The following is a 16,802-nucleotide window of genomic DNA, read 5'->3' as shown; positions in this document are numbered from 1 at the left end:
CAAAAGCTATTTATAGGCTGTGTGGAAACCAGCCAACTCACAATTAAAAATCAAGTGGAAAAAAGAACAACAAAACAAGCATGTTAACTGTAGCATGAAATGTTTTTATAGACTGAAAGATGCCGCAAGTCTATAAGGGTTGGCAAAAGTCCAGCTTTAAACCGGAGGCAGGAAGAAGTGGAGCAGAGCAAGAGCCAGCAGGCCCAACAGCAGGCCTGGAGAGCAGGAGGTGCTGCTGTGCATCAGGTGGACGGGATACGTGTGTGTTCGTGTGTGTGTGTGTGTGTGTGTGTGTGTGTGTGTGTGTGTGTGTGTGTGTGTGTGCTGAAGAAGGGAGGGTTGCAGGGGGCAGGTGGACACTGGTGCGGCTTGCTGGGGGCTCAGGGCCCCTAGCAGGTGGATGCACAGAGAATAGAAATTAAAAAAAGGAGGGATTAAGGGGATGAAAAGAAGCCAAGGATAACTTGTCTCCTTTTCTCTGCCAAAGATAGGGTAGAGCCAGGGGTCTCATGCCAAAACATCTATTTGTGGGTGGTGGCAAAATGATTACCAATAATGTTCATTGTTCACTTTTAACATTTAGATGATCAGAAACTGTTCATGTTTGGGAAACCAATGTTCTAAAATAAGAATTGATAAGTAGTAAGATTTTCTGTCATGTATGGTGGCTGTGGTGAAAAGGCTGGTAATCAATGGCCTCAAATAGATAATCATCGTAACATAACATAACATAACATAACATAACATAACATAACATAACATAACATAACATAACATAACATAACATAACATAACAAAATATAAAAACTCACCATAAATGCATGTTTACAGGCTGCAACTAACTATTAAATTTATTATCAATCTATATTTACACTAATTGATCAATCATTTAGTTCGTAAAATGTGAAAAATAGTGAAAAAGTCACAATTTCCCTGGGCCCAAAGTAATGCCTTTAAATTAAGAAATAAATTAAAAACTAAAACATTAAAGTATGAGAAATTTAAGAAAAAAGCAGCAAATGCCCACATTAAAGAAGTGAATATTTGTCATTTTTGTTTTTAAAAAATTCCTTAATTATTATTTCATTATCAAAATTATGGGGCATTAGTTTACATTTATGATAACATACGATATCGTTTATGCAGCATACATACATTTTATATTGTGCACAATTATGTTTGCTGTAATATTCATACCATAACCATTTGCAACATCTTATAAAGGTCAATAAACTCTTAACTAATAAAATGTGGGTGGAGTGAAATTACCCTCCTCTACATCCTTGCCCACAATCTTCCAATGAATGAAGAAATTGACAGCACATTTGGAATAAGAGAAACTCTTCAAGTTGTGTCTCTGCCTCTTTTAATCTGACTGAAAATCAACATGATCTTATCAAAATTACAGTTAAACGTCTCTACTCCTCCACCCCCACCTTGGTTAATTTGTTTCTGTTGTGTATTGGTGAACATGGCCTCTGTGTGGATCATGGTGCATTATTTATTCATGGCGGGGAACGATAGATGTGGTGCAAGCTTCTCCTGAGTATTGTCCATCTGTTAGCTGGCCTACTGTACACACTAATGTAATATGTGAGTCCTCGGGAGGCGCAATAATAGCCGCTCATGTGTTAACACTTCACACTATTTATCTGTGTAATAACACTACCGTTAATTATACTTAGTGCCTTGTCATTGGAAAGTGATTTATCTGCCCCTGAAGAAGTGCAAGATAAACAGTGAGTAAAGTGTGACCTTACCAGTTTTATTTGATCACCACTGTGCTGACAGCAGTTCACCCTCTCACAAGACACCTGTAACATGGGAAAACCTCAGGTCTAATTGCTCCCTATAAGACACTCTGTAATCCGTCTCCGAGGACTGCTGTACACATCATTTTACACAAAGCTGCAGATAATTTAATTTCCACCCAGGGAGCTTTCAGCATTAGCCTGTAATAGAAAAGCAAGATTGCTGCCAGATTTCCAACACAAGTGCCTCTGTATCACTATGATCATGAAAGTGAAACAGCAAAATCAGTTTTCCTTTATTGTTCTTCTTCTTAATAGGAAGAAAACTATACTAAAGTTATTCAAACTTCCCTAGAGATTCAAAGATTACAGAGCAATATGTGATACTATCAATCCCTGTATAGAACTCTGTGTTTTGAGCCATGATTAATAGTCTCTTACTTTTAATGTTGTACTTTTTTTGCAACATATTAAGCCTGAAATATCCATAAGTTGTGCATATTCAGTACAAATTACTTTGAAATTGAGCGCACTGTAGATTTGAATGCTCAAATGAGAGGAACACCTTTGCTTTATGTCGCTTCCATCTGTCACCAGATGCTGTAATTTATGTTGCAATGAGAGCTGTAAAAACCCCTCCTCTCTTCAAACATAAATTATAAGGAAAAGGTGTCAGAATCAGCTGTCATTTAATGAAATGTATCAACAAAGTGGATCGACTGAGGACAGTGTATAATCACTTTTCTTTGGTGGAAAGATAATTTTCAGTTTCACTATGCATCAGTAGACTACTCTGCACAGACAGATAATAACATGCTTTATCGTGTACTGTAATGCTCCAGATAGCTACACACTGCAACATCTGATCATCTCTGGGGACTGGATCTGTGTGGCTTGCTTCCCATCTTCAGCTTAAAAAAAACACACAGCTGCTACAATAGACTGCAGTGTGGAGGGGTGTCTCACTTTGATCTTTAAATACCCTCTAACGTTAAGGCACGCTCATTGGCTTTGATTTTTTTTCTACAACTGCTGAGCAAAATGCAGACGTTCCCTTGAATCCTCTCCTATGTAGCTGTAGTACAGCAGAGAATGCGAGAACACCTATCCGCTCTTTTTTTTTTTTCTCCTCAAACACCACCACCACCACCACCATCTGTCCCTTTCTTCCATTTCATGTGCTCAGGCAATATCCACACCCCTCTCATAGCAACAGCACGCCGCCGCCGCCCCCACCACCGCCTTGCAGTGAATTTTTTCTTCCCCTGGATCTTCGTCTCGCACAATGCAGACGGTCCCTTGGCCCTGCCTGACGGTTCAGTGTTCCCCCCTCCCCCACCAGCCGAGCTCCTGTTTCACTCAAAGATGGCGTCGGCTCTAGAGCCTCTGGTCTCTGGCTGCATTTTTAGGCTTGTTGTTGTCTCCGTTTCGCACGGTTTTGGCACCTTCTCCTCGGCGGCTCGACACGAAATTCCGGTGAGTAGCAGCGGGGAAGCTGGACAAGCAGGGGACATTAGATTTCTGTTTTTTTACACGGTCAGCTTTACCCGAGCTTCCCTCGGAAACCAGAACCGGACCAGCTCGGGCTTTCTGGGTAAACGCGAGAGGTAGAGGGAGAGCGGGGTACGGAGGGAGGATGGTCGCGGAGGTGGGTGGGGAGGGGGGGAGCCGAGGCCCAGCCACTCCGCTCCAGCGGCCTTGTCTTCACCGCACCGCAGGCTGTAGCGTTACGTGGGAGGGCGGTTGGTGGAGGGAGGAAGTCAGCGAAGGTGGGGACCGCTTGTAAGGACGCGTCTGAGCGGGCAGAGGATCCTCGCCCATACCGACGGCTGAGAAGGAGGCCGCAGAGCATGTTATACTGCAGAATCTGCGACTCGGATATCTTCATTTTTTGCACTTGCCCGCTAGCCGAGATGGCCGTCTGCAAGTTGCATTGTGCCTTTTTTTACAAGGCCGCGATCTCACGTTAATATGTGAATGACATTCGAAATGAGATTATTGGCTGTGATTGCTGCGGTGTAATGGTTCGTATTGTCTGAAATATTAGCACGAAGAGTGAAATGCTGTCGTTTTTGTGCTGGAGTGCCGGCTAACTGTTCGTTTCATGCTGTTTACGTTTCGGGTTAGCGAGTAACGTTAGTAACATTATCGTAACGTTAGCTCGCTGGCTAGCTGTGGACGTTAGCTTGCTAAACAACAGCAGTTAGCGGGAAGGCTTGTTGTCAGATACTTAGCTGCCTAATATCACATCAGTGAGAGTAAACAGAACAACAGGAAACAGTTTGCCAATGCAGCAATTGTCTTGGCTTTGATTTTTAGCTAGCCTCTCAGCTAATGTTTGCTAACAGTCTGTGTTTTGACTGCATCATGTTTACGTTAGCAACCCAACTAGCCCCATAGTCAACTTGCTAGTGCAGTTTTTAAGATGATGTTATTTAGCCCTTTTATACCTCATACTTTACATCGTAATATGTCATGTGTGCCATTTCTAATGGTTATTAGAGGTTATGGCTAAATTTGTTAGTTGAAAATACTTGTGTATAAATGGTTGTGGTTTTGGTAGTGATATAAATGTAATCTGAAAACTGCATGAACGTTAACAAATGATAAGCAAGCTGTTTAGATGTAACAGGTGTCAGTAGGGAATGCTCCTCTTCCATATGTTCATTGTTGTTAGTGGTGTAAGTGTGGCTTTGTGTATATATCTTTGTGAGGGCACTGTATGGTGTGCCAGTGTTGTTTTAAAATCTGCACCCGCTCTAAGGTTGTCTGTGTCTAACTCAAACTACTCCATCAACTTTATTGCTTTGTTTTTTTTTTCATACAAATTAAAAAGTGTGCTATTAATTTGTGCAAGGTTTCACTAACCTCTGGCTCTCTGTGATATTTTCTTTTTTTTTCTGCAGGTTGCGTCTACCAAAGTGCAATAGGCATGAAGGTGATCAGTCCTGGCTGCTCCCTGGGGTGAGATATCTGTTCCGTCCCAGAGCTGAGAAGCCCAGACTGCTGGATGAGCATAAGACAGCGAGAGAGAACAAGTGAAGACAAGGGAACGTGGATGCAGAGAAAAATCCTCATCTTGTGGAATGTTATAATCCTCAGAAAACATCTACTGTATTGCCCTGACCTTTATCATTGAAACACTAAATTCATGTTTTGGAGACCATGTTCATCTTTCACAACTCAAATTGAGAATTGGCTAGTTTGCCAGTGACAGGAAACTGACTGAACAGGTTTTATTTTCCACATATTGGTATTTTGTCACAGACAAAGTGGGAAACACCTTATTTTTGTGAAAGCCCCTTTTATCTTTAAGATCTACTCTACATTGTGTACTGTGGGAGTTTCAGTGTTTAATAGACCTGCTACTTCCTCCACACCCCCTGCTTTCCGCCAGGAACCTTCACCTGGCTGGGAGTGGGTGGTGGGTGGACCAGATTTTACCGGGTGGAGGGTTGGCTCAGGGGGGTTGTGCTATGGTCAGCTGCTCCCTACCGTGCTGCTCATACTCAGCTTCTGAGGCACTCTCTGTGCGGCCACAGGACAAGGGATAGTAAGCAGAAAGAGGGCTAAGAAAAAGAGGAGGCGGCGCTACGGCGCAGGCCAGGTGTTTTCCTTGGCCAACAGTTCCTATTTTTTGTGTGCGGTCATTGCAGTAAGGCCCCAGGGCCCCCGCAGTCTGCCAGACCGCAGCCATGGTGAAACTGGCCAACCCAATGTACACCCAATGGATTCTAGAGGCCATCAAGAAGGTGAAGAAGCAGAAGCAGCGACCATCAGAGGAGCGCATTTGCAATGCAGTCTCCATGTCCCATGGTCTTGACCGTAAAACGGTTCTGGAGCAGTTAGAGCTTAGCGTCAAAGATGGCACTATTCTTAAGGTCACCAACAAAGGTCTAAATTCCTACAAGGACCCTGACAACCCCGGGCGCTTGGCTCTGCCAAAGCCCAAAGGTGGCAGCAGCTCTGGAGGAGGTGGAGGTGGAGGTGGAGGTGGCAGCAGCAGCAGTGGCGGTGGTAGCAGCTCTCACTCCCATTCAGGGAAGAAACCAGGACTCGACTGGAACAAGTTGATCAAACGGGCACTGGAGGGGCTCCATGAGCCTGGCGGCTCCAGCTTAAAAAACATTGAGCGCTTTCTCAAGTGCCAGGCTGATGTTGCGGCCTACTTGTCGGGCAGCGGCTCCATGGGGCCTGGCCTCTTCCACCAGCAGCTGAGGGTGGCCCTGAAGAGGGCTGTGGCCCATGGACGCGTGGTAAAGCAGGGTCCACTATTCCAGATTGTCAGCCGCAGCAGCTCCCAGGATGACGGGACCGGGACAGTGTCCCTGGAATCACTACCACCTGTCCGCCTGTTGCCCCATGAGAAAGACAAGGTAAGATCTAAGCATGTATTGCACACCACAGACAAGTATAAAAGTGTGTGCATACACATCAGGCTCACACACATATACAAAATACAGTAAATAATAAACACTTGATCTAATTTTTGATGGGCATTGGTGTATGTTGGCATGTATCATGGATGTGACATTTACCATTTGGATATTTCAAGATGCTTTTTGAGATTTGTTAGAAAACACAACTGAGTCTGTTGCTGATGAACATCTGAGCTGTGGTGGAGATAATCAAAGTTTTGTTGACAAAAGTTAATTAGTGCAGTATGTAAACAGATAAATGGGCGTGAAACACTTTCGTCTGCCTCTGATGAGGTCAAGGCCACCTGCTGAAACAACTGTAGTTTAGGAAATGGTGACATAAGAAATCAGATGTGCTCCTTCCTCGGTTAAAACATTTGCAGCAACAGAAAGAAAGTGTGATCTATGAAAGTAACAGATTAGAATACATCCTGTCTTGGTCTTTTTGCAACCCACACAACACACATTCTACTTGCATACAAGCTGCTGCACATGCTGAATTGTCCAGATCTATCTACTGGCAATACCTGAGACATTGGCACTGTAGCTTCTTGTTCAAATTGCTTGTGGCCCACAAAGCTGTAATTTACTACATGGTAGTGAGACCTTTGACTGTGTGAATGTGAGTTTCCATCCAGCATATGGTGTAGTGGTTTAGAGATAGCACAGTTATTTTAGAAGTGGTTGAGAAGGGCAGGGCAACAGTTGTGAAATCAAGCAGATGTACGTGTGAACATCTTTTCAGAAACTGTGGTATGTATGTTTGAATGTTCGGGCAACCAGGGGTATCATGTCAGCATTACTTTGCTCTAGTAGGTGCATGTATCTCAGGTGTATGAGCTGTGGTCCAGGCGGGTGATACAAGTGTGATGCTGCTGGGTGAGCGGTTGGCGGGCCAGTTTTCAGCAGAGGAGGAGGTCAGGGGAGAGAGTCACATGGCTCCCAGCCTCCTGCAGTGAGTGTGGACCAGCTGCAGGGCTGCTCCCTGTCAGGAGCTGTCAGGAGATGGGAGGAAGGAAGAAAGAAAGAAAGAGAGGGAGAGAGGGAAGGGGAGGAAAACAGACAAGAGCGCGCGCAAGAGAGAGGTGGTCTGTAGTGTTGCCAGAGGAAGAGGCCTAGATGACGCAAGCCACAGGCCTCTGTAACCAGAAAGGAAGAGAGAGGTAGAGACATAGAGGGAGAAGAAAGTGAGAGAGACAGAATGAGTTAGAGAGAGGGAGAGGCAGACATGCCGGCGACAGAGGAGAGAGGGAACACACCCACTTTTGTAACCTGATCAGAGAGAGCAGCCGGGTGCTAACCTCTGCTTCTAAGGGCCAGGGACATGTACACACACAGATATGAAGCCACACTACTGCATGCTAAGATAGAAACACAGACATAAACACAAACAGGTCAGTTCACATGTCCACAGACAAGCAAACGTGCATTTAAACAGCCAGCATGTAAAGTTAGAGCTGCACACTACTATCTGCCAGCCTAGTGGCCCATCATCCGGTCATCTGTCGGCCAGGTCAGACAGTAGATCTGGAGAACAATAGATTGGTCCTAAATACTGTTTTGACTGGCGACTGGCTCCTGGCTTTATCTGGCCCCTGTGTGGGTGTGTACATGTCTGTGCAGGCACAGAAGCTCCTGGTAAGGACACACACACACACACACATATATATACACACACACACACACACACAGAGTAGGATTAGCCTAGAGAGCAGGCTGGAGTCACATGGGGTCTGCCTAACACAGTGACCTGCTTGGCTGCAGATGGTCCACCTCTTAAGACATCCAGTGATCAACCTCCTCCTCTCTTGACTCAGCTACTGATCCTGCTCTGCTACACTGCCCCACACAACCAGATGAAAACACAAGTAATGCGTCCCTCAAAAAGCAAAGCAATGCTTCTTCACAGGTGAATTAGTTTGTTTTTTATGTAATTTCATATTGGCTCCAGAGAGCATCAAATCCTGTAAATTGAAACTAAATTCTGGCAAAAGTGAATTTAAGCAATAGTAATTCCGCTGAAAATGCCACCAGGTTGCAGCAGGGATATTATTAATTGTTAGATTGTGAATTAACAGTGTGGACATGAGTGGGGAGTTTTTTTGTGAATCCCCTCTTCATGGAACTGCTACTGCAGCAGTGAAGAAGTTGACATTTATGTCTGTCGTCACACAAACCTGTTTACTCTTCTTTCCTGCTCCTTCTTGTGATATCACTTTGATAAAACTCCACCCTGCATACAGCCTTATTGCTGCTCATTCACGTGTGTTTTGCGTGTGACTGTTGGTGTGTTCTTGATGTATGATAGTCTGTGCCTGCTTGAGTGGCGTATGCGTCAAAGAGATAGAAACTGCGTGCATGAAAGACGTAGATGGCTGTTGCATGATCACTCTCCTCCACTCTCCTTCGCCTCCACTGGTGCATCATTGCCATATTGCCCCGCATGATTGCTAACAGTTATGATTTCCCAAGGAGAGGGGTAGAGAGAGAGTGTGTGAGTGAAGGCAGAAGGGGGAGGAAAATCAAAACAAATGGCTAAGCACCGGCTTTGACCCCATTTGTGGGGAGATTTGTGTACTCAACGCCCTGATATTTGTGTCAGAGCGCTCCATTCAAACAGGATCCCAGACCCTATTTCTGTCTCTCTGTCTCCCCCCTCTCACCCTAATAGGGTGCCATTGCCAGGTCATGAAGGGGGAGGTGATGGGGGAGCGAAGTCAACCAGGGGTCATGGATATATAGATGGCAAACCTCATTGCCTCCCTGAGCGCCCGTTAGCACTATGAGGCTATGGCCATTAGGTGGGATGGGCTTGATGCTGAGCTTTTGTGTGTATATCCGTGTGGGTATATAGTTGTGTGTGAGTGTGATGTTCATCCCGTCATAATAGGCAAGAGCAATCTCCCTGCCCTGCGATTGCCCTCTCCTCAACAGCTGGAGCGGAGTGAACCAGAGTTCTCGATGCCGACATGCAGTGTCATGGCGAAGATGTTTGAAAAAGCGACTCATGAACAATGTACACACACACACATTCTCTGTTTGTACACAGTGTTGTGGTTGCAGTGATTTCCCTCCAAAATGTCCCACTGACCCCTTAACTGGTTTGGCTAATGCTAGTATGCTGCATCTAATGGTTATTTTGCTGGTAGTGGTAGTAGAGCTGCTACATTAAGCATCGCTTATTATGTACCCTAATGGATATATTTATCCAGTATAATTCATTCCACTCTGCCCATATTGGATCGACCCCCACCTGTCTTTCTAACATCACACACATTACCTCTTCCTGTGTTTGCTCAAGGTGAAGACATCACGTAGCGTGAGGACCGTGAATACAAAATGCCCCCCCGACATGCCTTCCTCTTCGTCTTTTTCTCTCTCTTCCCCTCCCATCCCCCGTCACTGCTACATCATATTATGTAGTCACAGGAGAGGATTTTGTGTGTTCGCTGGGTGGATGGAAAGATTCTCTTCTCACCACAGGAATGCTGGGAAAGTGACTTAATTGGGTGCCATGAAATGGCCTCCTTCAAGTGTATTTACTTTTCTTGAATTTCACATTTTTGACTGATCCATGTTTTCAAGGAGGAGGTGAAACTTGTATAAATTCTTCATTTCAGCCTCTAATTGCTTGGCAGGCATCTGTTGTTTGCGTTTTGCCAGAGTCTTCTCCTCAGTTGACCCAACATTAGTGTCTTTAAGTTGAAAGGTTTGCTCCACTCTCTGATGGCACTGGCTTTAACCTCATGCTGCGCAGCTACCACAGTCCCTGTTATTGTTTGACATTTAGTGCTACACACCAGCAGAGAAATGGATAAACTGTCTGAGCATTCATTTATTTAAAGAGTCAGTTCACACAAATCATAAAAGACTCCAAACAATTAATCGATTATCAAAATAGTTGGCGACTAATTTAATAGTTTGCAAATAATCGTTGAATCGATTAATCTTTGTAGCTCTAGTTAGAATTATTTTCTCTGGTTGCTGCTTCTCGCTATGTTTTGACTGTTTGTCAAACAAAGTCACTTGAGGACATCACATTTGGCTCTGGGAAGCTGTGACAAACATTTTTTTTTAATTTTCTGACATTTTATAGACTAAACTATAAATAAATTGAGAACATAAACTGCAGATTAATTGATAATGGAGCTGCAACAATTAGTCTGTGAATCAAGTAGTCAATCGACAGAATATTCATCAAGTATGTGATAATTAATGAATTGTTTTGAGTCAGTTTTTAAAGTAAAAAAATCTCAATTCTCTGATTCCAGCTTCTCAAATGTGAATATTTTCTAGTGTATTTAGTCCTCTATGATAGTAAAGTGAACGTCTCTGCGTTGTGGACTGTTGGTAAGGACAAAACAAGACATTTGAGGATGTCATCTTGGGCTTTGGGAAACAATGATCAACATTTTATTGACCAAACAATCAAGTAATCAAGACAATAATCAACAGATTTATTAGTAATGAAAATAATTGTTCATTACAGCCCTTAATGATAATACTGTATCTGTAGTAGTATTTTAGCCACGCAGATACTTTTTGTTTCATGTTGCAACATTTTGTGATGTCCACCTTGCAGACTTCTGTTGCCAGCCCAGTAGAAGTGATCAGAATGGAATATTGTTTGTAGTGCTTAAAGTAGTGAAAGATGACATTAAAAAACACAACAAAGTGTCTTTCTAGAAACAGTGTCCCAGTTACTTAAGATGATCCACAGACGTCTCTGTCAACATTTCAATTGGACTATTTCTTTAGGTGAAGAAATGCCAATAAACTGTCTGCAGTGATGTCTGTGTCTTACCTTGCATCACTAGCGTCTGCTAGCAATAAATGTCACACACTAAGTAAGTGCAGTGCAGCGTGTGAATACAATGCCAGTGTTTTAGCATTATGTAGCTCCAGCATTGGCCATCATTTGTCTTTCAGTGAAGGTGTGCCACTGACCCTATTGGCTGCAGAAGAACAACCAGGGACAGAAACAGCCGGCCAACAGTCTATAGAAACAGCATTAGCAGTAGTGTCTGCGCCCAGAGGGAGCAGTTACCTCAAGCTCACCAGTGACTGTGACGTGAATGGCATTTGGCACAGGGAGCGTAGCTGTGTGAGGCCTTGCGTATGGCTAACCTCACTACCCCACAAATAGAGCCAATGTGTTGAGCAGCTGTGGAAGTGACGGCTGGAGCACGGCCAGCCTGCTCCGCTTGATGCAGTGATTTAGTTCTGTGCTCTCTGGCTAACCTCGATTTTAATGGAGGATGATGCTTGGCTGAAGGGAGGGCACGTTGGCACAACACAGGGTCTTCCTCAGGCTGTCTTAGTAAATTCACATCAGTTCATTTAAAGTGTTTAATTCTCAGGGGCTACAGCGGTTTCAAATGTATTCTTTTACCTAGCGCTCAGTGCATCTAGTGACTTTTGGAAGAAGTACGTATGCGTGATAGGGCTGAACAATAAATTGTATTTTCATCTTCATCATGATACGAACATTCGCAATAAACACATTGCAAAATGCCTGGAACATGATGAAAAGTCATTTTATTTACACGTGCTGTGCAGGCAGAGTGCTCCATTGTGTTATGAACATCATGTCTCCAGCAGTGGAGAGCAGTCTCTCTGCTGCACTGTTAGCTCTGGGGAAAGACATTGCTGTCCAAGACGCTGAGCGGGTGCAGGGTTTTTGAGGTGAAACAAACTGAGCACTTTCTTTTCTTCACCTCAGAGTTGGTTTAAGTTGTTTAATGCTGCAGTGTGTCGGTCAGCTGGTCTCATTTGTTACTGCTGGAGTTTGCTGTTCCACTAAAGTTAGTCTTTGAGTGACGGCATAGAAAGTTCACAATACACCTCACGTTTGTCTTGCAAATGTAATTATTGAGTCATTAAATCAAAAAATGCTTGCAACCACTGCATTTGCAAGATGAACTCTAGCGTATGCTCGCTGTAGACTGTCTAGGTGCAGCTGCCTTTGCAGTCGACTTCTGCCTTTTTTGTTCCGTCAACATCACGTAATTAACTAACATTTAGAAAATTGATTTTTGACAATTGCGAACCAAAACCTGGTCGATATTTTTTTTCGAAATTTTTTTTCTAATTTTCTCTTGATTTAGTGGCCCTATTCTATTTCAGTTTCCCCCCTCATACTATAGATCTCTGCACCTTGTTGGGTGGAGTCGACGGCCTTGATGATTGTAATGGGAGACGTTACAGTTATTATAAATTGCCATGTTTAATTTATTTCAACAATGTATGGTAGGGCTGGGCAAAACATTGATATCATATCGATATTGTGATAGGACACTACATATTGTCTAAGATTTTGGATAAACCTAAATCCCCGTTTATCGTCTTTTCCTGGTTTTAAAGGCTGCGTTACAGTAAAATGATGTCATTTTCTGAACTTACCCGACTTTTCTAGTTGTTCTATTGTTTGTTTTTACCCACTTATTATATCCATATTACTAATGATGATTTATCAAAAATATCATTGTGTAAATATTTTGTGAACGCACCAATAGTCATCCCTACAATATTGTCACAATATTGCTATAGAGATGTTTTTGTTGAGTGTAGAAGAAATTAATTTAAAGGGAGCAGGGGAAATTAAACTTCAATTTCTTATAGTTATAATGCTTGAATCAAATTAATGTTAAATTTGTTTGTTATTCATGTGCAGTTCGTTCAACAAAAGCATGTTCAAAATAATTAATTTCATTTCGTTATTCAGTGGGCATGGACTATTCAGTGTTTGGGGTCTATGTTAACAGTGTACCTATTAAAACAGAAAGACATAGGAACTGTACAGCTAATACGCACACTTCAATATTTGTCTATTTATCGCATGTCGTTAATAATCATCATCGCAGTATTGAACAATGTTATTCCACATTGCAGATTTTCCTCATATCGTGCAGTCCTAGTATGTGATTGTGTGTGTTAGTGTGTTGTCTCTGCTTGCATGGCATGTCCTGTAACAGTGATCAATGAGTTTGCGTTTGGGGTGGGGGCGTCCATAAAGGAAGTGCGGTGTTGGTGGTGGTGGTGGTGGTGGGGGGGGGTTGCTGAGATTGGGCTCCCATGTTAATGAGATCCTTGACTTGAGACGAGACAAGGACAACAGCAATGCTTTTCCCTCTTTCTCTGTTCTCTCATTGCCTTACATCCTTTCTCCCCTCCTCCTCCTCCTCCCTCCATCTCTCCCTCTCCTTTCGTCCTTCCTCCATTGTTGTCTCCTTCCTGTCTCACTCTCCTGTCCTCTGTCTTTGGATAACAGGGGCCAGTTGCATAAAGGGAAAACCGGGCCACCTCTTTAAACTATTATCTCCCCATAGAAGGTCTCAGACAATGCAACGTGTTGCCTCAAGTGTTAATTTCGACCATTTGAAAAACAAACCGAAGAACTAGGCTAACACCGGAGCACAGTGCTACAGGATATGGAGTGTGTTTAACAATGTTGTGCTTAAGTGATCCTTAAAGCGTGGGTGGGTGTGTCAGCTGGGTCAGACCTATCAGAGTATCTTTGCCTGTGTGTGTGTGTGTGTGTGTGTGTGTGTGTGTAGAAGAGCCTGTAAGTTATACTTGACATGTTAGCATGGACTCAAAGGTGGCATTTCAAGTCCACCCAGTCGATGCAGCTTGCCACAAGGCGTGTCTATTTGGCTCGGAACATCGTTTTGTTCCTGAATCCTCCTTGCGTTGGAAAAAGAAGAGCACATGCCAAAACGTGAACACGCAGGGCTTAAAATAGACAGTGCACACACACGCACACATCCCAAGTCAAATGTCGGCCATGATACTTCACTCAAACAGCCAGTCGATGTGAGAAATTTCTAGAGCGACGCTGTGCTGTAAGAGCAGTCCTGGCAGCCAGTGCTGGCTGAGTCAGAAAAGGCTGAAACAGGGAGGAAAAACCTCTCAGGAGGAATTTGAGGGTTGTGTTTTGCTGTTCCAATATCCCTGTCATGGAGGGAGGATTAGCTTTTCGTTTTTTAGTATCTGTTGGGGATTCATTTACAGTGGCAGCCAGTAACTGAAGCCACACTGTAATGCATGTCTCTATACAAGGTGTCTGTGTGTGTGAAAGGCGACGCTCGTTCTCGGCTTGTGTTTACTCGAGCGCTGGCAGGGTGAGCGGGAGCAGTTGACCTCCTCCAGCGGGGAAGGAGTTAAGCGTCAGGAATGATTGAGGTGTTGGTCGCACGCAGGCAGCTCGGAGGACTGCTGCTGCAGATTTTCTTTCTTTACGCTTTCCATTTCCCTCACTCTCTTGCCCTCTGGATTCTTTATTTTTGTCCTCGTTCTGTCTTTTTTTCACAATTCTCTCCTTCTCGTTTCACTCTGCTTGTTGCTGACTTTGAATCCTACTCAGTTTTTTTTTTTTTTTTTGTCAGACCAAAATTGCTGTTCAGATCATGTAGAGATTATTGATGATCAGTTTGAAATCTTCTAGTAAAGGCAGTACGTGATCACCATTTTGTTATTTTCACCCTGAGAACACGTAAAATGAGAACACATGACATTTATCCACAAGTACGGCTCTATCTTCCTCTGTCGACCCTGCATGTCTATGCTTACCTCTCTCTCTCTCTCTTCCCCACTCATTCTTAACAACCTTCTTCTCTCTGTTTACCTCCTTCTTCCCTTACTCCCTCACTCCATACCTTTGTTTCTCTTTCTCTCCCTGTCCCTGTGCTATGTTGGGTGGGTGGGTAGTGGGGGGTTAGTGGAGGGTGTTGGAAGCAGCCTGAGTCAGAAGGAAATGAACCCAATAAATCAAGCTCCTGTCCCTGTCTCCTCCCTGCCAGGACCTGCTGCCAGCCAGCTCTCTGCAGCTATGTACATTTACACTCGCTAACCAGCAGAAAGCGCTCAGTGAATGCCATGTTGTTGTGTTATCACATAAATATAAAGGATTAGAATAGTTATAATGTTATGACCTTGGGTGTGTGAAAGCATCCTACAAAGTTTTTTTTTTTTCATTTTATGATTTCAATGGGATCAGGATTGATCTAAAATATGTACAGATTAGTACTTTGTTGTAGTCTATTTGTCATGATCACCAGGGATGAGCTTGAGAATGAAGTCTTCCTTTTTAATTTTTCATGCACAGTTAAATAATTTTCAGCTGCTGCCTTGTAAATTCATAATAAGTGCTGATGGAAGTTATGCGCACACATGCACTCACATTTGTGTTAATGACCAGTGGTTAGATAATGTTATAAGCTCATCACCACCACAGAGTAAAGCCTCAAAATTGAGTCATTAATCAACACCTGACTGACAGTCTCAACAATAACTAAGCATATGTTCACAGCGTTTGTTGCAGGACTGTTGTGTATTAACAACAATGTTGTGAGTAAAAATCACTCCGTCAAAAGTATATTTGAACTTGCTGTTAAGGGGTTTCCCTTTATAAAAAGAGCAACTTATACAAAAGCTGCTTTATTATGAAATGAAAGGCTTTCTACACTTCTCTTAAAAGGCATTCACAGTCCTTTTATTTGCTATTGAATTACTGTGGATTCATTAGGCCTTTTTGTCAGTGATCAACACAAAAAGACTCAAAGTCAAATCAACGAATAAAAGCACAAGCTCAAGTTCAAGCTCTGTAAAGTTGCAGGAGGACTGAACAGCGATTTATGCCCACAGCGTTGCTACCATGCAGCATTTGTGAATCACACCAAACATAAGAGTACAGTATGATGGCCAAAAAGCTCCAGCATGTGAAGGTTCCTCACTTTGTTTCAGAGTCTCCCACATGCCTGCTGGCAAACACCAGCCCAGATGTCATGTGAGTTGTTTTCAACAGTGGCTTTCTCTCTGCTGCTCTGCCATAATACTGTAAATGTTGAAGCACTCAGGCAGCAGATGTTGTGTTCACAGCGTCTCCCATCTCAGCCACAGAACGTTGTCGCTCCTTCGGAGTCTGGGTTTTCCCTAGGTGGGAAAACCCTGAACCCTGGAGGGTTTAGGTGCTGTGGTTGCAGTAATTTCATGTTATTTGACTAAAAACTATGCATTTTCACATAATTTTGGACTCTTATCATTACAGTATTTATAAAAACAACACAGCTTTTCACAGTGCACTCAGACATTAGCAAAAAGAAAATTGAAACAAATATGCTCACTGATAAAGTAAGTGCTGTGGCCTGAAGTGATCCCTCACATTTTTGTTAGTGTGCCATAAAAATAATAATTGCAAAATAATTTTGGTAAAACAAGGCTTCTAGTGAAGGAATTTGAACTGTGATTTGCTCATCCTCCCATAGCCAGGGTCCATACTCTTATCAGTCCGGTTCTTTATCAGTTCTCTTACTTGTTCTTTTTCATTACTAAAGAATAGGTTTTTTTATGATTATTTAAAAAAAAAAAAATTCAGAACAGGATTAGAATTGGTTTATATTTTAGATATAACTAACTATTGTTTCTAGAGCAGCAAGAGTAATGTTTGCAACAGCAAAATCACTATATACTATAAACTCAATAACTCATTGGAAACAAATCTAAAACGTCAATAAAATAATATTTCACAGAGCACCCTGGTAGCTGAATCATTACTGGCTGTACATGCCAAAAATTCAGCCAGTAGCTAAATTTACAAGAATGTGAGTAGTTTTAACATACGTCAGGAACTAAG

At 43.0% G+C, this 16,802-nt stretch overlaps 1 protein-coding gene across 4 annotated transcripts in view; it reads left to right on the top strand.

Annotated features, from left to right (window-relative positions):
• The first annotated feature begins 3,068 nt into the window (after positions 1-3,068).
• Positions 3,069-16,802, top strand: part of kat6a (K(lysine) acetyltransferase 6A) — a 35,261-nt gene continuing 21,527 nt past the window's right edge. For 2 of the 4 annotated variants that reach the window (XM_067602945.1, XM_067602923.1), the window contains exons 1-2: positions 3,069-3,227; positions 4,658-6,127. In XM_067602945.1, the coding sequence (XP_067459046.1) occupies positions 5,447-6,127 (681 nt within the window). In that variant the 5' untranslated portion in view covers positions 3,069-3,227; positions 4,658-5,446. The other 2 variants (XM_067602936.1, XM_067602931.1) reach the window with 2 other exon arrangements.

Source organism: Thunnus thynnus, chromosome 2 (assembly GCF_963924715.1).
Source record: "Thunnus thynnus chromosome 2, fThuThy2.1, whole genome shotgun sequence".
In the NCBI taxonomy this organism is placed as follows: domain Eukaryota; kingdom Metazoa; phylum Chordata; class Actinopteri; order Scombriformes; family Scombridae; genus Thunnus; species Thunnus thynnus.
The sequence above is the reverse complement of the archived record's forward strand: the minus strand, read 5'-3'. Positions and strand labels throughout refer to the sequence as shown.